The sequence below is a fragment of the Bos taurus genome, chromosome X (assembly GCF_002263795.3).
Source record: "Bos taurus isolate L1 Dominette 01449 registration number 42190680 breed Hereford chromosome X, ARS-UCD2.0, whole genome shotgun sequence".
NCBI classification, from domain to species: Eukaryota; Metazoa; Chordata; class Mammalia; order Artiodactyla; family Bovidae; genus Bos; species Bos taurus.
Window position 1 is genome coordinate 102,048,230 of NC_037357.1, and position 26,997 is coordinate 102,075,226.

At 41.4% G+C, this 26,997-nt stretch overlaps 1 protein-coding gene and 1 non-coding gene across 11 annotated transcripts in view; both read left to right on the forward strand.

The window, feature by feature from the left end:
- Positions 1-25,566, forward strand: part of CASK (calcium/calmodulin dependent serine protein kinase) — a 374,286-nt gene extending 348,720 nt beyond the window's left edge. For 9 of the 10 annotated variants that reach the window (XM_024987781.2, XM_024987783.2, XM_024987784.2 and 6 more), the window contains 6 exons: positions 2,441-2,556; positions 9,231-9,311; positions 9,413-9,493; positions 12,326-12,528; positions 20,613-20,696; positions 24,183-25,566. In XM_024987781.2, coding sequence (XP_024843549.1) covers positions 2,441-2,556; positions 9,231-9,311; positions 9,413-9,493; positions 12,326-12,528; positions 20,613-20,696; positions 24,183-24,359 — 742 coding nt within the window. In that variant the 3' untranslated portion in view covers positions 24,360-25,566. The remainder of the gene's footprint in view (positions 1-2,440; positions 2,557-9,230; positions 9,312-9,412; positions 9,494-12,325; positions 12,529-20,612; positions 20,697-24,182) is intronic. The other variant, NM_001102481.1, reaches the window with a different exon arrangement.
- TRNAG-UCC (transfer RNA glycine (anticodon UCC)) lies at positions 15,511-15,583 on the forward strand. Its single transcript has one exon. It is a non-coding gene; the product is annotated as a tRNA-Gly (tRNA).
- Positions 25,567-26,997: the final 1,431 nt, after the last annotated feature.

The following is a 26,997-nucleotide window of genomic DNA, read 5'->3' on the forward strand; positions in this document are numbered from 1 at the left end:
ATAGACATACTGTATTTAGGGACTAGAAGACTTAATATTGCAAAGATATATATTCCTCCCAAATTGATTAATAGATTCAGTTCATTCCCAACCGTTTTGAAATTGACAAGCTAATTTTAAAGTTTTCATGGAAATGCACAGAATTGGAAATAGTCAAGATGCTCTTCTAGAAGAATAGAGAGAGAGGACTTGCCTCAATGATACCAGGACTTACTATAAAGCTTTGGTAGTTAAGATAATAAGGTATGGGCTTAGAGATGCTCAAATAGGCCAACTGAAGAGACCCCCTAAACACTCTCATACACAGTCACTAGGGAGGAATGAATAGACTTTTCCCTAAGTTATTCTGGGATGATTGTGTATCCATTGGGGGGGCAGGAAATGAGAGAAATTGACCCCTAACTTCGTACTATATACAAAAACCAGTTCTGGTGTATTAAAAACCAAAACATGAAAGGCAAAATTATAAACTCTTGAGAAGGTAATACTGGAGAATATCTTTAGGGACAAGGAAGGATTTCCTTAAAAAGATAACAAAAATGTTTCCCATAAGTGAAAATACTGCTAGATTTGACTAAAACTAATAAGTTGTCTTTATCAAATACTATAAAAAGATTAGAAAGGCAAGCCACAGAGTGGAAGAAGATACCTGCATCATATATAACTAACAAAAGTGTAATATTTGGCCCATATAAACACTTCCTACAAATCAATGAGGAAAAGACAACTGGATAAGAAAGTAGTCTTTGAACAGGCACTTTACAAAAGAAGAAATCCAACAGCCAATAAGCATATGAAAAGATGTTTGATCTCATTAATGATCAGTGAAATACACAAACAGTGTTATTTCACTGCTTATCCACCATGATGGCTAAAACTACAGACTGATTATACCAAGTATTGACATGGAAGTGGAACGATAGGAGCTCTACACTGCTAGTGGGAGAATAACAAGTCAGTACAACTTCATTAGAAAACAACGCATCATTTCAATGGCATTGTATGCCATTCTGATAGTGTTTTTGAGTCCTCCTTATACGTGGTTCACTCAGGGACCCCCACGTTGGCCCACAGCAAAGTCATTAAGTAAGCAAAACCTTCTGTGGCAATATCCTGAAAGGTAAGTACTTGCTTAGACTGAACCTAAGAGAGCAACTTACTAACAACATTTATGCATATGTTACCAATGTTGAATACTGTAATCATGTAGAACAAAATCATGATTTTTCTGAATGTAACCCTAACTGAATTCAATCATAGTTTTTTTCCCTACCTAGAATCTCCATGTTGTAATAGTAGTACCATTTATTAGGCAACTGCTGTGCCTGCTACTGTGATAGAGAAATGATTTACATTTTTGGTTAAAATTGTTTGCAACAGTCACCCAAGAGATAGAAAGATTAACTGAATTAATATATGTAAATTTCCTAGAAAAACTCCTAACACTAAATTGATAAAAGCTAATAATTGAGAGAGCAAGGATTCAAATCAGACTTGTCTCAACTCAAAATCCCACACTCGTTGCACTGTATTTCATGACTATATGTTTACTTCTCTTCTGTGTCATCAGTTATATGTCCAAGTGACAATGTTATTTTGTTAGAAACCTGTGTTTTTTAAACATTTCTAGGATTCTAGATTAAGGAACTTACCGAAACAATGTACCACCTAAGTGCATGGGCTCTGGTGCCAAACTGTCCTCATTCTCCACTTATTTAGCTGTTTGATCGGGACAAATTCGGGGCTTCCCGGGTGGTGCAGTGGTAAAGAATCTGCCTGACAATGCAAGAGACGCAAGAGATGTGGGTTCAATCCCTGGGTCAGGAAGATCCCCTAGAGTAGGAAAATGGCAACCCAGTCCAGTATTCTTGCCTGGAGAATCCCACGGACAGAGGAGCCTGGTAGGCTACAGCCCATGGAGTTGCAGAGGGTTGGACACAACTGAGCGACTGAGTACACGCACACACATGGGACAAATTAATTAACCTCTCAGTCCTTTGATCCCCTCATCTGTAAAACAGACACAATTTCACAAGTTGCTAGAAAGATTAAATGAATGAATATATGTAAATTTTCCAGAAAAGTACCTAACACTAAATTGATAAAAGCTAATAATTGAGAGAGCCAGGATTCAAATCAGACTTGTCTCAACTCAAAATCCCACACTCATTGCACTGTATTTCATGACTATTATGTTTACTTCTCATCCGTGTCATCAGTTAAATATATATGTTCAAGTGATAGAATGTTATTTTGTTACAAACCTGCATTTTTTTTAAACGTTTCTAGGAAATTTTCAAGGAACAAACCTTTACTGAATAATTTGAAGCATTTCTGAGGAGTTTGTTCATGCAATTCAGTCTTCAAATGACTGGTTTTTCTCTCTTATCAGCATAAAACTTACATTTGTGGGGTTTTTTCCCCTTTCTTTGTGTGCTAGGCGAGTCGCTTGCATTGCCATGGAGAAGACCAAACAGGAGCAGCAGGCCAGCTGCACTTGGTTTGGCAAGAAAAAGAAGCAGTACAAAGATAAATATTTGGCAAAGCACAATGCAGGTAGGGAAAAGTACGACTTACTAAGATGGGTTAAACATCTCAAAGACCAAAGTAGATGTCACACCTCAATTACGTCTTCAGAGTTCTCTATCCAAAAATGTCACCACATGCGATCTTTCATCAGCTTACAAAACTTTTAAGAAACCCCTCGCTTCAATTATTATGTTGCTTATATTTGCCAAATATTTTACAGAGTTCTACTTTATAGGAAGAAAATGCTATGTGGAAACAGAACTCTCTGGAACTCAGAGAACCCAGTACATTAAGTCCTGCCCTGAGAAATGAGAGATTGAGGGCTTGCCAAGTCACCAGGATTCTTGCCCCTTGCTGAGATTGGTTTTGAGCAAGTACCCTCACCCCTGGCTCCTCTCTGGCCCTAGGATATAGCCCTGTGACACATTCCTAAGGGCAAATGCGCATTCTTAACAGAGCTGTGATTGATTTGAAAGAGCACAAATGGCATCGGTTCCTGTCAATAGTCTCCCTTCACGGTACTTCCTAGCTCCTAAAAGACCAAGAACGTTATCTTGGCCTGCCCTTCATGGTATGTTTGTCTGTTTTGAAGCTTGCATTCAACTTAAGTCAAAATAGTCACTCATTTGCTAAGAACTGAAATGAATACAAAAAAACCATGCTCTGTCATTGCAGTAAAATTCCCAGAAGACTCACAGGATGTAACTTAAGTTAAAGAAACTGCATGATGATATAGAGTAGGATTTACTTACTTTTAATACCTTCTTAATATGACTCCTTTTATAAGGAACTTTTTCTGAGGAATTGCAAGCCCCAACATGGGCATTAGGCTAGTTCCCAAGGTTTCAGAAATAACTCTAACATCAAATGTATGGCAAAAGAAAAAAAAATCAAGTGAATGCAATCATGCATACCCAATTAGATGGTATAATATTTCTGACAAATATGAAATGCTTTTCCCTCTGTAGAATGTTTTATTAGCATTTACCAGGAAAAATTTTTTTGAAACTCTGAATGATTCATTTCTTGATCTGAGAGTAAAAGTAAATACTTTGAAGTACTGTTTAATGTGGAATGAATGTGAGTGACCACATGGCTTAATTTTAAATGGTTCAGTTAAATAAGGATTCTTTCCCATCATGATATTTTTATTCCGATAAAATGGATCATCTCTGATTAAGCACCACTATAAAACACTAGTCTAATAATGGCATTTTTTGTTTTATAAAGGGAAGAAATATTTAAAGTAGATTAGTTAAATGTAAGTAGTTAAAACTAATTGTAAATGCTTGCATAATACTATTTGAAGAAATTCACTGTAGTATCAGCAGAATGTTGTTTAACACAAAATGTCAGTGGTTATTGCTGTCTCCATAATCACCTTGATTTCCATCAGCTTCTAACAGGTTCAAAAGGCCTGTTGACATTACATATATATGTATCACCTTGTAATTTTTATATAGATGGATTAAAATTAATTTAAACCTAGAAAAGCAAAGAAATGGCCAATGAGGCTGTTAATCCATCCTTAGCTTTTTATACTGTACTGATAGAGGGCGTGTAGACATGAGTATTCAGTTTGTCAGTACTCTTTAATTCAACTCTGAGGAAAAATAAGTCAGTTGAAAAACTAGAATCTCTAAATTCTGACAAAGAATCCATTGCATGGTTCATTTATGAATTTTACCAGAGAACCAGTATCCCATCTGGTGGTCAGTCCACTTTTTCCATTCTTTGACCACCGGGGCACCACTGACCTTCCATTGTTCCTGTTCTCTGATTCATCATAGGTGGTGCTTGGTGAGCCTGCAAACACACCTGTAAGCTTAACAGCCAGCTTGAGCGAGGACCAGGAGTTAGCACACCTGAGTAACCATTCAGCTCAAGCAAATCATTTGACTCCTGTGGGCCTCAAAATGAGGAAATTGGGTTTTAGTCCCTCAAGGGTACCTTTGCCAATTCTAAAGTTCAGTGGATCTCAGGTTATCTCATCACTGAGCCTGACAAATGGGTATCATTTAATGAAGCCAAGTACTCAGTTGCTGTCCCTTATCTGAGAGTTTAGCTCTGGTAAACGTTGCCCATTATATTGAAGGCTTTATCACCCCTGATAGAGAAGGCAGGAGCCTCATAGAGATGGAATAGGATTGCTTTTTCTCTGTCGTCTTTTAACACAACTCTCCTATCCAAAACCATGGATGTATCTAAGATCTTGTAAACTTAAAATTAAGAGGAGTAGCAAAGACCACCACCACTTTTTGTTACCTGTAGCATCTTCCTAAGCAGTAGTCTTCCTCATCAAGTCCTTTCTGCCACCTCTCTTCAGCTTTCTTCCCCATCACAAACCAACTCTTACCTTTTGTTAATCATAAAGACCAGAAGAACCATTTGCTTATTACCTTGACTTTATAAGAGATGAAACTGTCAGGAAGGAAAGTCAAGTATTTTATCAGCTGTTCTGCTTTTAGCTATGATGAAAGTTTACCCTAATATGTGGTGTTGTTGACATAAAGAATTGCTCTAAAAGAGAGAAACACATACTGTTGACCTCCAATGGGAAAGTAAATGCTTTGAGTACTTTGAAATATCATATTTTTAAATACCAAGAACTGGACAAATGGGTTCATAGGCCACAAATCAAACTATATTTCTGAAAGGGGTTTTCTGTTTTATTCAAGAGTTGATTGTAAAATACAGTAGGGGATCTTCCCATAGTCCTCAGTAAAATAAAATAAGGGCCATTGGGATTAACATATACACACTACTACATATAAAATAGGTAACCGACAAGGACCTACTGTATAGCACAGGGAACTCAATATCTTGTAATAACCTATAAGGGGAAAGAATCTGAAAATATATATATAAACTGAATCACTTTGCTATATACCTGAAACTAAAACATTGTTAGTCAGCTATACTTCAATTAAAAAAAGAAATGCCACTGATTTTTATACATTGAAAAATAATTTTTAAAAAATAAGGACCATATTTTTTTTTCCTTTCTTTGAGAATTCTGCAACTATTGATAGCAGGATCCAAACCTCATCATTAAATTCTGAAGTTGTTTATATTTGTAGTAAAAATGAAAGACGAGAACTTTATTAAAACCTAGAACTGATAGAAATGATAAAATACTAGAATTAATTATTTCCATTTCTGTTACCTGGAAATTCCACATGTCTAGTTAAAGCATAATTCTATTCAAACTGTTGCCTACTTCTCACTTTATATAGTGGGAGTCTATCAGCTGAATGTGACCCATAAACAAATGTTTTTTCCATACATATATAGTGTTTAAAATAATCATCTGAAAATCAAATATTTAACATAAAATCTTGGTTTCTTACCTTTCCTTGAAGGAACGGAGTGTGCTAACATGGGGCCCACTTCCTCCCTTAGCACTCTAGGCTGTTGAAGTCCCTCTTGATGGACACTCATTCTATAGGATCCATTGTCTCCAGGGCTCCATGCTTGCATGTGGCCCATTCACTCAAACAAATGAGCTGCCTGGCCACTGCAGGCATTTGTGTGTGCGCTCAGCCCAGTGTTACCTGTGTGAAATTTCTCACCTAAGTGGAGGTTTAGTATTTGAAGATACTATGTGGCTTTTCCTACTGAGACAAGGAATAAATGTTAAAGTTTTTTTTATGGAAAAAGATTCTACTAGAGAATAGTTACCTAAATACTTACAGGTGTCTTGAATAGCTTACAGAGAAGTCAGAACAATGTGCCAGACTGTATTTCTGAAGCCTTGGGAATAGATTTGATTATGTTTGAGTTTTACAGTATATACATTTTCTATAAAACATAAAAAAAATTTTGTCACAAATTTGACACAAAAAGCATTGTCGTGCTTCTAGAAGAACTATACTCTTTGAGGCATTGAGATTCCTCAGCCCTAGGACTTCCAAAATCAGTTTTAGGTCAAGTTATTAATACAAACTTTTTTCTTAACGTCTTCATTAATTCATTTTTTTTTTTAATGTTAAAGCCCTGAGCAGTGGTATTTAAATATCCTGAGAAACCCCATTTATATATACAAATATGAACAAATCTATAGAGGATTTCTACAATACCATTCATAGGTGTGTTTAAATTATGCTTAATACCACAAATTAGTACTGTTGAATTTTAAAATCTATTACTTTTGTTTTCTTTAATACTGAGAACTCTAAAGACAACTGAAAGTGGCCCTGTTGACAGTTTTTTTTAATAGTAAAAGTAATAGGCAGATGTGATTAGAAAAGACACAAAATGAAAAGCAAAAGACTTCCACACCTACACTCCCTGAAGAAGGTTTCTTGTAATGATTTCCAGACAAAATTTGTATGCATTTGCTAGTATATAAAACCCACTGACTTATATATAAGGTTATTGTTGGATTTTTTATTAAAATGAGTTTGTTTCTTAATGTGATTTATTTGCCTTGTGTTTAGAATATTGCATGGTAAAGTTTCTTTTGTGCATATTATACTTTTATTTTACTAATATATTATAAGCCATATTTCAATGACCCCTGTACATTTTTCATGCTGTCTTACTCCCAATGGCCTCTGTGCATGTAAGTAACCTGTTGAGTGACTGTGCCTCTTTGTTTTTGACGATTTCCTCTCATCAAGTCCCTTTCTTTTAATCAGCAAACAACTTAAAACCTTTAAAAGTTCAGTCTCTAAGTGTTCTCCTTATATTCCTTGTATGTCATATTTGAAAATATCCTCTTTTACTGTTTCTCCATCCTGTGGCCATGTGATGATTTCATTTAGACCAGAGTAACCTCTTCATGCTACTCATTTATGATTAAGATATTGATGTGTAACATATCTGTTCATTTGTTTGTCATGTTGATTGTTCGTATCTAACTCATTCTTATGTGGTTGAAAAAAGATGACTTAATTCAGTAAGATTGAATAGAATCTATAGAGGGAAAGAGATGTACATACCATTCAGAAAAATATGTGTCAACATCTTGCTCTTTTGTGAGATGCTTGATTATTTCTAGATACTAAAGTATATCAGCTTGCTGATGGACCTCTTTCATAAGCATACTTTTCTTGATGGACATAGCACTCAGAGGGCAATAGGTATAAAGAACAATGCCATCTGCTCTCCTTTTATTTTTACAACTCTTCGTCACCATTACCACTGCAGCATGACTAGCTAGCTCTGCCATGCAGAGAACCTCCTGTTCATTTCGATTTTGTGAATCTGCCATTCTAAACACAGAAAGCATTTTGTGGTTTTTTAGCTGTTGCTAGAGAAATATGCTTTAAAGTCTTTTAGTCAACCTTTATGCAATCAAGTTATCAAAGGAAAACAAATGCACAAATACCCATTAACATGCACTAACCCTTATTTTTAACATATTGTATTTCTCTTTTTTAATATTTTGGGAATTATACTTCTGTTTGTTTGTTTCTGATCTATTGCATTCCAGAGTATCCTATTTTGCATTTTAAGGTTCTTTGCTACTGGGAAAATCACAAATGTTAAGGACTGAGCTAATATTCAAAAGCAGTTGGCCATATTGTTTCAGGGAATAGATGCTTCTCTTAATAATTGACTGAAGCATTGTAGATTCCTCTATTATACCATGGAATCAGTTTCATGGAATTTATTGCAACCCCTCTAAAATCCAGACCTTATTCAATATTCTTTAAAAAAGAAAGAAAGAAAGAAAGAAATTTCAGTGTGTGCCTGACAACATTTGGGTAATTCCACATAGAAAAAAAATTACAGGAACACAGATACATGATTTTAACCTTCTTGTGAGAATTTTCAAATGTATGTGAGAATCGGACTACCTTAAACTTCAACAGGAACGGTCATCCTCTTGGGAAAGTTTTCGTAATAGTTTTATTAAGAATCAGGTTTCAAAAAACTATTTTTAAAGCTTTTCTTCTCAGTCTGTAATGATTAGAGAACTCCCTTTTTGCAAAGGTTTCCAAGTTCAGACTGCTTCATGCTTCTGGTTCTATCCATCCCAACTTACCATACACAGGCTGACAAAGTTAGGGGTCCAGTGAAGCATGTTCCCCTACTTACACACCCAAGACTTTCCACTAAATGGATAGCTAGCTGGGTTACAATAAAACATGTGAGATGCTCATTTCCAAAATTTGTGAAATCACACTTACAGAACTTGACTTTGACAGAATCTAGCATGCTACCTTCAGCAACTCTGCTGAAAGAAAGAACCGTCAAGTTAAAGACCAGCTGTCCATGCATCTCTCATCCATCCCTAGAAATAATCTAGCTGGACTCTTTCTTGGTTAATTCTAGTTGCATTCACGCTATATTCATGTTGGTCACTGTCTGGAGACTTTTTCTTTTTAGTATTGCTGATTTCTTAAAATTGCAAAAATATGAACAGCATGTGGTTTTGAATGAACTCATATGATTTGTTGGATACTGCATGAAAAGAGATGCAGTATCTTTCACAATTGGACTTATATGCATGTGCCCAACATGTCTTTGGATGCCCCTGGTTCTAAAGTGCATTTTCATGGGCTTAAAAGTGAACTCTTCTCCCAAAAGGTTATATGACTTAAATTACATATGAGCTATATATCATAAGTTGGATTCATATTTCTTAAGACATGGATTTACTATAATTTTGGTTTTGCCAGTAAAATTATAATTTATATACATGAACTATTCCTTCTGTAAATTTATATTCCTTCTAAATCTTTGCATTTTAGTGTTTGATCAATTAGATCTTGTTACATATGAAGAAGTAGTAAAACTGCCAGCATTCAAAAGGAAAACACTAGTCCTGTTAGGTAAGTTTGACTGTATAAGTGGCTTTCTTATTTTCATCTTCAAAACATTTTACAATTATTATTAACGATTATCAATTCTAACTTTTTGAAAAATGACATAGGTGCGCATGGTGTTGGGAGAAGACACATAAAGAACACCCTCATCACAAAGCACCCAGACCGGTTTGCATACCCTATTCCACGTAAGCAATTAAGTGTATTTTTCCTAGTATTTTTCCAATATTGTAATTTACATATTTTTCCGATAACATAGTAAGAACTGTTCATTATAGGAAATTTGGAAAATCTAGAAAAGAACAAAGAAGAAAATGAGTTAACAGTTAATCCCAACCCCACCCACCCCCTATAGTTGTTGTTTAGTCACTCAGTCATGTCCGACTCTTTGTGACCCCATGGTGTAGCCCGCCAGGCTCCTCTGTCCATGGTATTTCCCAGGCAAGAATATTGGAGTGGGTTGCCATTTCCTCCACAGGGGATCTTCCTGACCCAGGGATTGAACCCAAAGTCTCCTGCATTGACAGTCAGGTTCTTTACCACTGAGCCACCAGGGAAGTCCTACCACCACCACCCCCCCAAATAATAGTGCCATCAATATTTTATTGAATATCCTTCCAGACTTCTCTTAGTACAAACACATCATGTGTATGTGTGTGTTATCACTGTTATAGTTTAACAAAATTGGGCTCATCCAATCTGTTCATAAACTAATTTTTCCAACAGTATGTCATAAATGTTACCCAGATGAATTATTCTTCAGAAAAATAGGTTTTAATGATAGTATAGTTTTCTTTGATATAACAATATTTTCCTTAATCAGTACCTAAATTGTTGACTTTTATCACTTTTAAAACACAATGGGCTATCCACTGCTTATTGTAAAGAATTTTAAATCTATAATATTTTTATTCTCCTGATTTTCTCTGTCTTATCCTTAATCTCAAGTCCTCTTTGCTTCCTCAATTACAAAATGAAGTAATTCCAGGAAGATGAAGAGGATTTAAGGTCATGTGAAGTACTTAGCAGATACTGGATAGATAATAGCAACTTACTACTCTCATTTTATTATTTTTATTATTACTATTCCAAAGTTTAAAATTTGAATCCCAAAAGCCTTCTCGCAATTAGAGCTTTGTTCAGAGTGAGAAGAGCTAAAGGAGAATGTGTGATGATTGACTCCATCCTGCAGTGCCTTCCAATACCATGTCAACACCACTGACTTTTCTCTACACTCCAGAGAGTTGTGAGGCTTCATCAGACCACTCTCATCCCAGAACCCTATCTGATTTACTCAAAAAAAAAAAAAAGAAAGAAATTCACCAAATATTCTTTCAATTGGTACCACTTGAGTTTTCTAGTAAAATACTTCCAAATATTATTTTAATTCTCCTTATGTCTAGACCATGAGTAGAGCAAGCTTAGCTAACCTTCTTCTTGATCACATAAGCAATTGAAATTCTATGTTATTAAATAGCCAATGAACTAGCTTGGTTATAAAGTGTGCTTTGCTGACCCTAATCATGTCTACTTGCCATAATATTTGACCGTGGGTATGTATATAGCACATAATACAGCGTCAGTGTAGTATGCTGTTTCTTCAGTTTTTTGTGTGCCTGGAGAAAGGGTTCTTCTTTAAACATCCACGTTTTGATGTCCATGAGCACTTAGGAGTTGTGCAGTCTAGCTGGAGCAGGAGATGGGGAACTCCCCCTGGGTTTGGACTCATGTACCACAAAGAGTTGCATAAATTTGTCCCTGCTCAAAAAAGCAAAGAAGCAAAAGGAGAAAGAAAACTAAAACTGTTGTTTCTGGCTTATCTAGAAAAACATCTCCTAAAGTGCATTTTGGAGAATGCTGGTCCTGTTAGTATCCCACAGAAGTAGGACTTATGGGCAGATATTTTAGTAAACACTCACTCAGGTCAGGAGTCAGCAGACCTTTTCTGTAAAGGACTAGACAGCAAATATTTGAGGTTTTCAAGGCCATATGGTCTCTGACACAACTGCTCAACTCCGCCATTGTGGCTTGAAAGCAATATGTAAACAAATGAGCATGGCTGTGTTCCAATAGAATTTTATTCACAAGAACAGACAGCAGGCCATGTTTGGCCCACAAGCCATGGTTTGCCAATTCCTAGTTTAGGTCTTTCCTAACTATTACGGCCATGTCTGGCTAAGGTCATTATGTTTCCAATATCCCTTTTGCTGTATTCTAATAGTCTCCTTGTACATGATGCTGTAAACCAGCACTATTCAATAGAATGTTCTCTCGTGAGGGCATTCTATATCTGTGCTGTCCAGTACAGTAGCCACTAGGCACATGTGGGTACTAAACCTCTGAAATGTGGCTAGTAAAACTGAGGAACTGAATTTTTAAACTTTTTTTAATTTTCATTTACTTAAATAACCATTTGGGGTTTTCTATTGTTTAATTCTCCTTTTTCCTTCTCTGAAGACCTAACTGCATTAAAGCATACAGCAAGTTAAGTTAATCCTGGGTCATTTAGTGTCTTTCCCCTGTCATTACCCTTGAAGGGATGAAATAGATCTCATCTACACACGGAAAGGTTCACCAAACCAAACAACTAACCAACTACTATGTTCTGGTGTCACATGAACAAATAGGACTTCTAGAACTGATTTCTGCAAAGCTACTGGGGGTGGGAACAGAGGGTGACATATGCTACAGGATCCATGGCTTTTAAGAGAGAATGAGTTCGGGTAGGTCCACTGGGGGCTCCTCTCGTGGCTCAGATGGTAAAGAATCTACCTGCAATGCAGGAGACCTGGCTTCAGTCCCTGGGTTGGGAAGATCCCCTGGAGAAAGGATAGGATATCCACTCCAGTATTCTTGCCTGGAGAATCCCAATGGACAGAGGAGCCTGACGGGCTACAGTCTATGGGGTCACAAAGAGTCGGACGTGACTGAGCAACTAAGCACAGCATAGCACAGGTCCATGGGGAGCATCGGCTCATACGCTCAGCCTCTTAAACCTCTTTTGACCTGTGACTTTGCAGATACAACCAGACCTCCAAAGAAAGATGAAGAAAACGGAAAGAATTATTACTTTGTATCTCATGACCAAATGATGCAAGACATCTCTAATAACGAGTACCTGGAGTACGGCAGCCACGAGGATGCGATGTACGGGACAAAACTGGAGACCATCCGCAAGATCCACGAGCAAGGTCTGATTGCGATACTGGACGTGGAGCCTCAGGTAATGCCCGGCCACCCCTGGCATGCCGTCATCCTGCCTGCATGCTAAGCTCAGGTTCTGAAACAAAATGTGCCATCAGAACATCATGGGTCACATAATAATCTAATAGCAAGCTACAGGAAAGTATCAGCAATGAAGGCACCATGAGTTAACCACCCAAAATGCAAGCTAATCGTTGTGCTCAGACTGCACACAGTGTATCTAAGAAAGAGAAACTGTTCTCTTATGAGATTCATTATACTCAGGTGCTCAGTAAGGCGCCTGATCAGGTCTCCAGAAACCCTCCATTAATCTGACTCAGGATGAGACTCTGGCACTTGGTTAAACACCGCAGCCACCTTTCCTCTCTTGGTACAGCTCACACTAGACCATCAGAGCCTCTGCCAGCATCTTAGGTTAATCACCAGCAAGAAATTCTGACCCTGGGCCCTGGGTCTGATGTGCAGCCCTAGCTTTATGAATGCAAGCACGAGCGAGCCCCAGGTTATGCCAGGTGGAGCAGGGGTACAGACCCGTGGTGGTTCTCAGCCTCCTCCACCTCTTTACTAAGGGCCAGTGCCTGACCCTGAGCTTAAACTTGAAGGCATATGGAGAACCTGGAGAGGGCTCAGAGAGCTGGACTCAGAGACGATTAGATGATCTGCAGATGCATCCTGTGCTGGAAGAAATTGAAATTATTAAACTTGCAAAGGAAAAAGCACAAGGCCTTACATCAGAAATGCTCACAAGCTATTTTTCATCTGAGGACAAACTAACAAGTGGGACTCAAAGCCTAGTAGGAAGGATTTGGGAGTTGTAGACACCCGGGCAGGTTACAGGAGAGGCTTGTGGGTGCCCATGTGACTCTGCGGCCTGCTGTTTCTAAGACCGACCTGTACGGAAAATCCCTTATCACTGATAAGTAGAATCAGTGTACCACCTGCTGAAATGGTAGACCAGCTCTCCTCCAGCAGGCTTTGTCTCACCAGAAGGCTTACTTGGCTACCCCGGGGCAGGGAAGATCCCTGGTCAACGGCCACTGTGTGAGACTTGGGCCCCTAACCATCCCCAAAAAGAGAATGGAACCAGCTTAACCAGGGTTTATGTGACCTGGGGCCTGGCGGCTCAGTTACTTGGCCCCTAGATCCTAACCTCAGGGCCAGGGGATTCAGCCATTTCCATGTCCCAGCACCTAATGGGGTTCTTGAACTTGGAATCTGGTTAAGGGGCTGGGGAGGAAAGCAACAGTAGGGTGAACGCTATACAGCTACTTAACAATGAACTTGGACCTTTAGAGAACTAAATATATGATGTGTAATGTAGATTGATTTTTGTTTAACTACTGATCCCTCCTTACTAGGGATTGGAAAAATCTTCTGGCCAGGGGTGGCTAGAGGCAAAGTCTCAATCCTGGTCCTGGTCTTCGACACCCTGTCCTTGGGTTCCACACTGGTCTTCACCTGAACGTCGTTTTCTGCTGGTAGTAATGTCTCTAGCAGTATGCTGGCTGCAGGGCTCCTCAGACCCCCTCCGCGTTACCTCAGCCCACTTTCCAGGGCTTTCTGCCTCACCTGCTGCCGCTGCCACCACCGCTGTTGCTGTTGCTGCTACCGCTGCTCCCTTCCTGGCACCCAGCTTCCCTGTGCCCTCTCCCCTGCCCAGCCTTGCACTGCTCTGCACTGCTGAGCGGGAGACACTTGTCTCGGCCTTACCAGGATGCCCACGTGCGGCACTGGGCACCAGAGCAACCTGTGGCCCGACCTGGGCATCTTCCTTGTTCCCTATCTGCTGGCGGGGCTCACCGCTTTCTTCTCTCCTGCCTCCTTTGTCCCCCTCCTCTCAGAACTGGGGTCTCTCGGGAGAGATAGGGCCCTGGGCTCGGGGATCACACGGATCCCACTTCCTTCATCAGTCTGGTTGACCGCTCTGGTCCCAGGCACCGTGACCGTCACATCCAGCGGTCCAGCCACAGGTGCCCAGAGCCTGCACCACCTGGGCTTTGCCCTCAGGCTTCTCTCCCTTCAGCCCACTCACCCCCGCGGCTGGACAGGGCCTGCACCCTGCCTTCAGGATGCCCGTGGCCATGACCAACTTGCTGTCAGGCAGAGCCCCATTGCTTCGGGGAGTCTCTCTCCTTAAGACGTTTTCTCCACGCCCTTTTCCCACCCTGGCCGTCTGATTACCCACTCCATTGTGTGTCACGGACAGTTGGACTCAACCAGCCTGTATTAACTGCTTAGTATGTTCTAAGCATTCTGCCAGGAGCTAAGAATACAAATAAGGCAAGCTGGTAAGGATGAAATTCCTTCCTCAGTGTTCATCAAAAACCATCTATAATGGGAGAAGTGCCAGGTGGCATTTTTACAACTCTCTCCCTTCAGCCACTGCTGACACCCTAGAAAGCCCACACTGGTGTTCAGCTCGTTGTCTGTGCCATATTAACTGACTTTAGACAGTTCAGGCCAAACTGAACACATGTCTAATAATACTGTATAAGATGCTACAGTTCTACTTTAATCCCAAAGGACCATGGTAAAGACTTTAGACAAAAATGAGTAACCTGACTTCTCTTAAAATAATAGGAATAGATTATGTTCCTCTACATTTGCCAAGCAATTAGTTCTTCTACCTAATCCTTGTAACCAGAGATCGAGACGTCTGTATCCACTTTTGTAGATGAAGAAATCAAGGCTTAACCTAACTGTCACTTGAACAGTCTTGGTTTGCATTTGGGTTGTTCTTTTAAACAGAAAATCCCAGCCTCCTTTCACTGTAGCATCCTAGAAAAGTTAACCCTGATTAATCCTTAAGCTGGTGCACCTTGTATATAGGAGTACAATTTAAATCTTTAACATTTAGAAAAATCTGTAAGGAAGTTAAACCTGAGGAAAGCTGTAGAGCTGATTTCTCATGGAAATAAAGCCATGGCTCAGAAAATAATCTATGTCCCTCATCCCAGAACTCTCATAGCTCCAATGTGTAGTCAAGACAGTTTTAGGAACTTCCCTGGTGGTCCAGTGGTTAAGACTCTGCACTTCCACTGCAGAGGGCACAGGTTTGATCCCTGGTCAGGGAACTAAGAAATCCCACATGCCACATGATATAATTAAAAAAAGGTGGGGGGGGTGTTTGTTTGGGTTTTTTTTTTTTTTTTTTTTTTTTAGATTTTAATTATATTCTGATTTGGCCATTTGCTGCACTGAAGAGTTGCCAGTAACAAAATTGCTGTGGCTTTGCTTTCGCCCACAGGGGGAAAGGTTGTCATCAAGGAGGATGTACAGTCCTATTAGGGATCTGGGCTTAGAAACAAGAGCCAGGTTCTGAACTAGGAGCTGTTATGTGAAGTCAGTTTCTGGGATCATTGTGTTCTTCTTAAGCCCTTAGATCTTTCTCCAAAATGACTCCAATACTTGCCCTTAAGTGGTTTTTAATTTTGCAAAAACCAGATAAGTCTTTTGTGTGTGGTTATCTGGGTCATTAAGATCTTTTTTTTTTTTTAATATAGAACAGTCTTATGGACTCTGTGGGAGAGGGCGAGGGTGGGATGATTTGGGAGAGTGGCACTGAAACATGTATAATATCATATGTGAAACGAATCACCAGTCAAGGTTCGATGCAAAAACCAGTTAAGTCTTTTTTTTTTTTTTCTTTAGCCATGGACTTTATTGTTTGAATATTTGCAATTATTATTCTATACACAAATGTTAATTTCTTACAAAACTCTGTATTCCATATTGCTAGGTCACTTCACTCTTCATTTCATGTCACATTTCCATCAAGAACTATTTCCCCAAATCACCATCTGCCTGATTGTGTGTTGTTGTTGTTCAGTTGCTAAATTGTGTATGACTCTGGGATGCCAGACACTAGTCCACCAGGCTCATCTGTCCATGAGATTTTCCAGGCAAGAATACTGGAGTGGATTGCCATTTCCTTCTCCTAGTTAAGTCTTAAAGATAGCTGCTGCTTAGATATTTGGTCAAATGAGTTTTTATTCCTTGAGGGTAGTAACCTGAGATTAATTATTGGCCACAGATAAGCCATTAAATCAACTCATCTGCAAAAGAGAAAGAGTTAGCTTTAAATGTTAAATTAATGCTTCATTGCCTGTCTGAATCCAACATATTTTCAGTGGTCTTTCTAGACTCTCCCTTCTTGGGGATTCAGAAAGAGATATTTGCCTATGAATATTAACAAATCTGTGTCTCGTCTTAAAAGTCAAAAAGGAAGAGGGTTTAGAGATCATCTTAAAGCCACCTACTAATGGCCTGACAGAGGGGGATCCTGGTGAAGCAATCCCATTTCCTGCTCCTGAACTTCAGGCAAGCTAAGACTATGCCAGAAAATGGCACCCACTTGAGAGCCATAAGTAGAGCAGAGTCTGGGGACAGAGGCCTTCAAGAACTGAGGATGTGCATGGTGACTGCTGAAGATATGAGGGAGACTAGGCAAGATCTCAGTCAGGATTCGAGGCATCTTAGCATTTTTGAAACTATAGTAATATAGGAGAGAAAGTCAAAGCCATGAGCAGAAGGAGGAAGCAAATATACTAACCACAGAGGCTACTGTAGTTACTGTGATAAACATGAAATGAGGCTCAGAACTTCCTGGCAGCCAGGACAAAAAGGAGAATGTCATGAATCACATAATTCTCATCTAGTGGAAAGTATGTTGGTTTTTTCCTTGGAGTTAACTGCTAACGGAATATATCACCTGATTCTTAGACATAAGAGGCAGTTGGTGGTGTGGTGACTACAGTCTACACTGACAGTCTCATGCAGTAGGTGCTGAACGACCTTCCCGTCTTCATGGTTAAAGACTAAGGGTGTGAATGTCTTGGGGTGGTTGTGCTCAGTTGCTCAGTCGTGTCCCAGTCTTTGTGACCCAATGGACCGTAGCCCACCAGGCTCCTCCATCCATGGGATTCTCCAGGCAAGAATACTGGAGTGGGTTGCCATTCCCTTCTCCAGGGGATCTTCCCAACCCAGGGATCTAACCCATGTCTCCTGCGTTGGCAGGCAGATTCTTTACCACTGCGCCACCTGGGAAGCCCGTGAATGCTGCGTAGAGCAGGGTAATCCTCACGCAGATAACAGTTGCTGAGTTTTCTGGTGTAGTAATAGGATAGCAGACTAGAACTGAAAATACTCAATTAGGTGGCTTTTAGGCTGTGGTCACTGAGTGGAGAAAAGTCCGTTTCACACCAGGGGCGGTATTCTCAACTTCATCCGAGGGTTGTGGCTCATGGACATCTATCTGGCACCTCAGGGATGGGAGCAAGGGTAGGGACTATGCCTTAGTTTGTCCCCATCCAAGTTGCCCAGAAGGTGACTCTGGGTGGGTGTGGAATGACCAGGAAAACTTATGTCTCAACTGACCCTGGAGTCACCTGATTTATGAGCATAGGAAGGACAGAAAAAAGGCCCCCAATATTAATGATAGAAAGGCCCATTCTAAGCGAAGATCCCTGTTAAGCTCCATTGAGCTATATATGGACTTCTTCATGGTATTTGTTCCTTGCGAAAATCTTCAATCACAAAAGGCTTTGCAAAGAACTGCCAATTACCTCTTTCAAAAATGAACATATGCAAGTTTGAAGAGGTTTCTCCCACAGGGAATCTGAGCCTGTGACTTTCACAATTAAAGCACGTTTTTTTTTTTGTTTTGTTTTGTTTTTTTGACAGCACTTTGATGGCAGGCAAAATAATGTGCCACACTCCCTTACCCCACAAGGAGAAACTGTAACTAAAATTCAGAAACATAATCCTGGAGAAAGTGAACCTTGCACTGAACAGGAAACTCAAAACCTTGAGCAGCCAGTTTGCCTCTTCCATGCCTTGATAGTCATAGAAGCTGAGAGAGGCTGAGAGAGTCTTTTGAGGCATGAAAACACAATACCCTCTAATCAAACCTGCCTCAAAAGGCAAGACAGACTTTGTGTGAATTGTATGTACTACTTTTACATCTTTGCTTGATCAAAAGACAATTTCTGCCAGGTGCCATTTGGGGCAAGAGGGCAACCACTGAATGATACAGCCCTGCCCTCAAGAAGCTTAGCTGGCAACATCCAGACACTTGCATCTCCATGGTGACGGGCCCTACAGGTGCCTAAGTGTGGGTGTGTCAGGAGCAAACCAGAGGGGCGCCTGTCCCCACTCACACCCCACAAAGGATTTGCAGAAGAAAGAACACTCAGCCAAGCAACAGGGAGCGTGGGGAAGGGGGGCCAGGGGATGGAGTGAGTATCCAGGCAGAGGGAGCAGGAAGAGAAAGGATGACCCTTTGTGGAACTAAAAGCAGTTCAGCAAGGCCTGTCCACAGAGGGGGACAGAAAGGTGAGCATGGACCAGGCTACATTTCATCCCAAGGCCAAGAAGGAGATCTCGCAGGGTTTAGAGTGGAGGGGTGATATGAGGAAATTTGTAGTTCCCAAAGATCATTCTAATGGCAGGGCTTAGTAGGGTTGTGCCATGCCATACTAAGTCACTTCAGTTGTGTCCAACTCTGCGACCCCATGGACTGCAGCCCGCCAGGCTTCTCTGTCCATGGGATTCTCCAGGCAAGAATACTGGAGTGCGTTGCCATGCCCTGCTCTAGGGGACCTTCCCGACCCAGGGATCGAACTCACATCTCTTGCATTGGCAGGCAGGTTCTTTACCACTAGCGCCACCTGGAAAGTCCCGTTAAAACAATCACTCTGTGTGCTAAAGGCTCACTCTGACCAAGACCAAGATCACGTGGCTAATAAGGAGCTCTGTGCACGCATGCTCAGTCGTGGCCAACTCTTGGCGACCCCATGGACTGTAGCCTGCCAGGCTCCTCTGTCCATGGGACTCTCCAGGCAAGAATACTGGAGTGGGTTGCTATGTCCTTCTCCAGGGGACCTTCCCAACCCAGGGATTGAACCCACGTCTCTTATGTCTCCTGCATTGGCAGGCGGATTCTTTACCACTGAGCCACCTGGGAATTGGAAAGCAGCCCAAACTGTTACTACAGCAAACCAGGCACTGGGGGTGGGGATGGGGGAGTAGGGATAGGGCAACACAAACAACTGAAAGGCTGTTTAGAAAGCAAACTGTTGATGTATGGCAAAACCAATACAATATTATAAAGTAATTAGCCTCTAATTAAAATAAATTAATTAAAAAAATTTAAAAAAAGAAAGCAAACTGTGGCTAACACAATAGACATGTTAGATTCTTAAATAAAGGACAGCAAGATATTTACCCCTGATGCATACGAATTAGTTATATGCCAGTCACTTGTGAATTGTGCGCCTATGTTGGACTTTGCTGCAGGGTGGGCGTGTAACCCCTTGCTTGGGGTCAGGGGAGAGCCCTGTCCTCAGAGGGGAGGGGCAGAAGCACCAACCCCTGACCAGAATCAAGTCCCACAGCATGACGTGCAAACTTTGCAGTATCTCTGTACAAACTAGTAGCTTGCAGTTAGAGGTTTTGGATGCCTCAGAACAGAACTGAAAGGGGCCTCAGAGGTGCCTCTCCCTTGAACACAGGTATTATCACAGGCCTGCAAATTACTCACAGTCACATGGCGTCTAGAGTAGCTCCATGCTCCGTCTCTACATGGGGTCTCCCTTCCCTGTAGAGTCCCAGAGTAGGGCGGGGTGGCCTCCCCTGGGACAACTCAGAAGGCCTGTGTCGGTGTGAACACAGTCACAGTGGTCAGGACTTGCTCTCCCTGTGAGCAATTTGCAGTGTGGCTTGGTGGGCTCTAGATGAGTTCTGAGCCAGCCTGCTGGCCCCCATCTACCCCAAAATGCATTTCCTAAAAACTGAAATGACCAGGTTTGAATGAACAGTAACCAAACATAATCAATATTCACTTTTCTGCAGAAAAAGAGTTCAGATCGATTCATGAGATTCCTAAGAAAAATGTCCAGTTTGTCAGCTTTTATTTTCCAACGGCTACTGTCCACCCCTTGGACAAAAAGAAGTCATATAAGTTATTTATAATGGTGGTAAATTTAATAATATCTGGCCAAAAATTTGAATCAAGGGCTTTTCCAGTTGTATCATTTTCTATGGGCTTGTTTGAACACTGCATCAGCTATTTCTAAGTCTCAGTTTTCCTCTTTGTTTACACAGGCACTGAAGGTCCTGAGAACAGCAGAGTTTGCTCCTTTTGTTGTTTTTATTGCCGCACCAACTATCACTCCAGGTTTGAATGAGGTAAGAATTAATCAGTTTGTCCTCTACTCAGCAATCCCGAGTAAGGATGCCTTTGTGTTGCTTGTTCAAGGCCAAAGCCCCATCTCATTAAGACAACTAAGTGAAGCTCTGCTTTGTCCTCCATGCCAGCCATTAAGATTTCCAGAGATCAAGGTCCTCCTTCAGAAGGAGGAATTACACCCCACAGAGAAGTATGGTTTTTCCGAGATCAGAGTCATTAGGCAAATTCAAGCTTGAGTGTCCAGCACAGTCAGCCTTCTCCATGGGCCTGCTCCTGCCCTGTGGGGCTGCCTTCCTGATCACAGCTGTACTGACAGAGCTCGGGGCCAAAGACGGCTTTGCCTGAGGACAACTATGAGGCATCCACCGCCTTGGCTGAGCTGCCCAGGCTCCCCTGAGCATCCTCCAGTGTAGAACCCATGCAGGACCTCTACCCAGGCCCCTGGAGACTCCCAAACCTAGAAATGAGCTCAGTCCCCTCTCAGGCCTACTCAAGTCAGCAGCCACCATGGAGATGGTGCCTGTGAGGCTCAGCTGTAGCATCTAGAACCAAGCTGGCTCACATAGCCTGCTACTGCCAGGCTGATGAGAAGGTAGTTATGGCATGTCCAGTAAATATATTGCTGCTGTAGGGTCATTCATACGAGGAAACTCTCTACAAAGTTAATACTGAAGACCATCCCTTCCACAGGGTCTAGAACCCACCAGAATGTTCTTGGCACTGTCTAGTTAACAGTGGCATAGACTCACCCAAGTCTATGACAGTAAAATCAAAGCTTGGAGATTTTCACCTTAAGGAAAAAAATTAAATATCCAGGCAAGAGTACTGGAGTGGGTTGCCATTTCCTTTTCCAGGGTATCTTCCCGACCCAGGGATCAAACCCACGTCTCCTGCATGGCAGGCAGATTCTTTCCCATCTGAGCCACCAGGGAATTCATCTAGGTTTAAAGATTAAATATCTTGATTTCTACGTCACTCATATTTTCAGTCATTTTTTGATGTTTCATTTGCAAAAGAAAAAAAGTCTAAAGTCTACTTTTCCGTCTTATTTAATACACAAACATGTTTGAAACTCCATGTTGTGGTTAGCTCTTATCCTTTGGTTACCATGTATTTTTCTTGAATTACCATCTTTGCTTTGTTTTTGTTTTTGCCTTTTTTCCTTCCCTTTTACTAATTTTCCATAGCTGCCAAAATGGTGCAGAAAATTGCCTGTAAGTACCAGCTAGGAGGTGATAAAATACAGCCTTGTTTCCTTTCATAGAATTAGAATGTAGACATTTTGTTCCCACAAATCCTTGCTTTTGCTGTTAGAATAAAGGCATTTTGTTTTCACTGAGTTAAACCCTGCTCATGTTAAGTCAAGCCTGCAAACAAGCTGTTGTAGAGGAAGAAACTGACAAATATAACTTCATCTTATAAGATCATTAAGAGGGAACTTTAAGGTGGGGGGGAGAACTACATTAAAAATGTGATGCTCTCAGTCATAAATTTTCTTGAATGTTTTCATCAGCCCAGCTTTCTGAACAAATTATAAGCCCTGTTAGTGGATCTTAAAGCCCAGGACTTTATGTTAGCCCAGGACTACAATAGCCCAGGACTACTGTACATTCCAATAGAATCCCCTAGCCTGGAGCATGACATGATAGGAATTGCTCCTTCTCATACTGGTAGGAAGCACTCCTGTCTTTGGGTGAAGGCATGTTTCCTAAAATGGGGCTTTTGTGTTGTGTTTCTTGTCGAGCCACAGTGAAAATATTATGCTTTTTAAGTGCAAGCAGAAAGTGTGTTGATACAACCTTAGAAGGTAATGATTAACTGAGGTCTTACCTACGCTGAAGTAGTTAATACCTAACATTCAAAGCATGCCACATCCTGCTTTGAAATTCTGGTAGATGACAAACCAGGTTAGGACATTCTCATTTCAGAGTGTCCTGATAGAAAAGGTTGATTTCCCAATTTGTCTGGTGTCTGTCATCCCCACTGTAGTGCTGTGATGGAATTGAGTGTTACTATCTTACCTCAAATCCCCTTGTCAAAGGGTTGCACCACACACCGAGGTTCCCCCAGGAAGAGTCTCTTATAAACAGGTGGACCTCAGGGAAAAGAGGAGTCCTAAGCCTGCAGTGAGTGCCAACAGCTCCCAAATGATGGCACCACACCTTTCAGAGATGGGTCTCTGTCATCATGGGCCCCCATTTCCTAGTAGATTTCCAATTTAACACTCCACATCCTATCACGGCCAGTATTAGCCAGCCAAGCGCTTGCTCTTTTGGTAAGGTTTATTAAGCACTTACTATGTATAAGGCAAATGCCAAGTGCTGGGCACAGCAGGGCAAGTTTGTGCTATAGTTAGGGAGACAGATACTAATCAAACAAATAGGCATTGAATTGTATCTATTGATAGATATATATTTCAGAGTCCACCCAACAGCTCACCTACCTAATCAGTTAATTTGACTTACAGAGTTTCCTGGTTTCAAACTTGAACTTCCCCATTAAAAGCTCAGTATAACAATATCTGCACCATGAAGATGCAGAGGCAGACTTTCTGGTGGCCCTTAAGAGATCCTCATCTTGAAAGAACTGCCCTCCTGAGGCTTTCTGGGGCTCACGGCAGAAGTTTAGGGAAAGTCTTTACTGCAGCAAAGAGTTGAGTAGCTGCTTCTCCTTCAGAGTTTTTCCCATAAGAGATATGAGGACCTACAAACAGTGATGTTTGGCCATTTCCAATGCAGACCACCTTGAAGGGATTCATCGGGTGTCAGTTGCTTTTGTATCTGGGATATGGCCTCATTTCATCCATTACTGGTAACATCCAAAAAGCTTTTGCCTCTGGCATATCCACTGCTAGTGAGTGAAGGCAATGCATTATATATGTAATTGAATTCCGGGAACATGGCAGAAAAATTCAACTTCGTTTGTTGTCCAGAGGCAGGGGCTTCTTGGGGCAAACACAGCTGGGATCCGGGGCTCAGTGCAAGCAAGAGCAGAGGACCAAGGAAAGGGGATGCAGGGCTCTGACCTCACCCCCGCCCCCAAAGCCCCCTCCACTCTGCCAAACAGGAGAGTGGTTTGAGATGAGGCAGGCCTGGGTCAGGGGGATGAGCACAGAGCAGCTGACTCTGACAGTCTTGGCTGACTCCAGACGGGCACAGTTCCGCCAGAGCAGGATCACGTGTTTGCTGAGGAGTGTTGTGTCCTGGTCCATCCAGGTTGGCATAGAGGCCCTGTTGCATGGTGAGGAGTCACGGTTATAAGCCGTCATTCTGTGACCCTGGATCCTGGGGGCCATCATCTCCTCTGTCACGAAGCGGCCTCGGCCTCACACTCAGATGTGTCCCATCATGGGCAGGCCTCAACTGTTTCTGACACCGGGACAGACAGAAATGTAGCCCGAGAAAACCATCTTGGTTGACTTCTCTCTCCTCTTTGCTTCTCCCTCCTCCCACGCCCACCCCTTCCTCCATCCCCTCACCATTTAGGATGAATCTCTTCAGCGTCTGCAGAAGGAGTCTGACATCTTACAGAGAACATACGCACACTACTTCGATCTCACAATTATCAACAATGAAATCGACGAGACAATCAGACATTTGGAGGAAGCCGTGGAGCACGTGTGCACAGCCCCGCAGTGGGTCCCCGTCTCCTGGGTCTATTAGGCCCCCCTCCCCCAGATATCTGCCGCATAACTGGGAGCCACCTCATACATGGAAAAGCCTCTTTGTTATCGGCCTTGTGTCAGCAGGTCGTGGTCCCTAGAGACTACCTAGTTGTAGTGTGACCTACATTTATAATTATTGTCATGTCCGAATAGATAGGAGGAGAAAAACAATTACACACTAATTTAAAGAGACAGTATCTTTTTTAATCAGTTCTCCTAAACTTTAATAAAATGTATCTTTAAATGTATGTATTATTCAATCCTTTGGAATGTTATATTTTTGGAAATCATAGCTTTTTATTTCCAAGGCCCCTAAAAACTGCACATAATAGATGCTGCTTTCTATAATCTATTTTAATAATAATAAACAATGATTCTGTTACCTTGACTGGGGTTGGAACACTACATTCTTTTTAGAGTCTGATTTTATGGATTGGAATATCTTTCTTTCCTTTATTTATTTGAAATAATCAGTCTAGTGATTACAAAACTCATAAATTTTTAAAGGCCTTTTTTTCCTCTTTTTTTTTTTAGAATAGTATTTTTTTTAAGTCCTTTATGTACCATCCAGATAATGTGATACTGTCTCTTTGAAGCACCCTGTAAACCTTTTAGAGATTTGAAGTTGGGTCTTGACTCTTAATGCATGTGGACAGTCGCGAGCGTTTATGCTGTCGGTGTGTCTGTGTTGGACAAAACAATCTGTAATCTACAACAAAGTACATTCCGTTCACGGGGCACACCCAGGGGAATAAGAATAAAATGCTATTATGACTAAGTTGTAAACCTATGCACATCCCTTGCATTTCGGGCAACTTTATAAAAAAAACAAACAAAAGAAACTGATTTTTATTAATAATAACCATGTAGTGAAATGTGTTTGTAATTTTGTCTCAATTTAATTTGTTGTAAGGTGGGAGGGGGAATTGCTGGTTTCACCATTTCAGATCTGTGTTGTCTGAGAGTATTAACATTTTAATTAAGCAAAGAAATGAGGATTTTTAATATGTATGTAATTGTTTTAAAGCACCCATTTTAAGAGAATATACTGTGCAATGAAGAAACCAGTTTAGGCATTTGCTATAAACTGAATTATTCCAAAAGAATAATCTATAACAGCCCTGTAAATTCCTTTAAAATGATAACAGGACAGTTTGACCAATTTTTTTTTAAATATACTTCCTTTTATGTGTTCAATAATTAAATGCCTTTGGGTCCTTCATTTCATCATAGATTTGTTCAGGTTTACAAGGTGATGACCTTTTAGATTTTATAATCCTTTAGATGCTCATTGAACCATCGAAGGCCTAGGAATGACTATCAGTTGGCAGGACAACAAAATACTCTGCCAGAGCACAGCTGGGACCTCGTCTGCTCCCAGAATGCAGTGCACCCAAGGGCCACTCATGTGCTGGAGGCAACATGCGGTTTCTCCTTCCTCTTGCTATATCCCTTGGCACAGGAGAATCATGTCCTTGTTGCATCAGAGACATTAACCATCCCATCACCCTTCTGTGAGGTCACGTTCTTCCAATACAGGTGAGTCAGGCTGGCGGTTTTCTCGCTTTTTGCCAGAGGTCAGTGGCAGGTTTTTCCATTCGAGTGTCAGTGGTTCTATTAACCTGAGATCGTTGAAAAAAATACCATCGAGTTTCCTTCTTGTAGGTTAGATGGCCTCATTGCTTTGTGCCTCGGCAGGACATGCAGGATGTGTTCTGAGCAGAACAGCTCCTCTTGAAGGACCACACAGAGAAGGCTTTTGTATACTCTTGAGGGTGTCGCCCTCCCCTCCCCCTACTCTTACCGAACAATGCTGGGTTTTCCTCTGATGTTGTCCTTTGTCGGTGACCCGATGAGTATACAGCTTACAAAGTGCTAAGTAAACTGCTTCCATTGGGGTCCCACCTCAGGGTGACCAAACCACTAAACCAGAGACACCCTGGGTGGAGGGAGAAACCCCGAGAGCTGTTTGGGCTGCGATGGGACTGACTGCAATCTGAGCAACGCCAAGGCCAGCCAGTCATTCCCAGGATGGTATTGGTCACAATGGGGCTCTTCTCAGTGTGAGCATGCCCGCGCTACCTCTTTTCCAATGAAGCACAAAGAAGAATGCAACTGACACCTGAGAAATGAAGCTCCCTGCCTCTGGTAGGAACCCCCATGGCCCACTTGCCCTCTGAGACCAAGTCTCTGGGGATGCTTGACGATGCCTGTCTTGAGCCACCCACCATGCTGGTAAAGGCAGGTCAGGCAGAGGAAGAGAAAAGCAATGCCAGTGTAGTCTGTGGCCCCAGGGCTGAGAAGTACACAGGCTGGTGGTATTCTCACCATTGTGCAGGTGGCAAAATTCCTGCGCCCAGAACTCATTCTGACTTCTCAAAGAGGTCATCTGTTCCCTTCTGCTGATATACGACTATCCTAAAGCAGTGTCTTTGTGACCTAGCAGAAAAGACTTAAATTTCTGAATCCAGAGTAATTACAGTACACTGCTGCTGCCACTCCATTACAATTGTCCACTGAGCAATCAGAAAATTGCTCAAAAGCTGCTTTAGTGTTTCCATTCCATCCACAAAATCATTTTTTTCCTTTCAAAGAACAGCAGATGATTAGATTATTAAATCTTAACACTGGTCAAT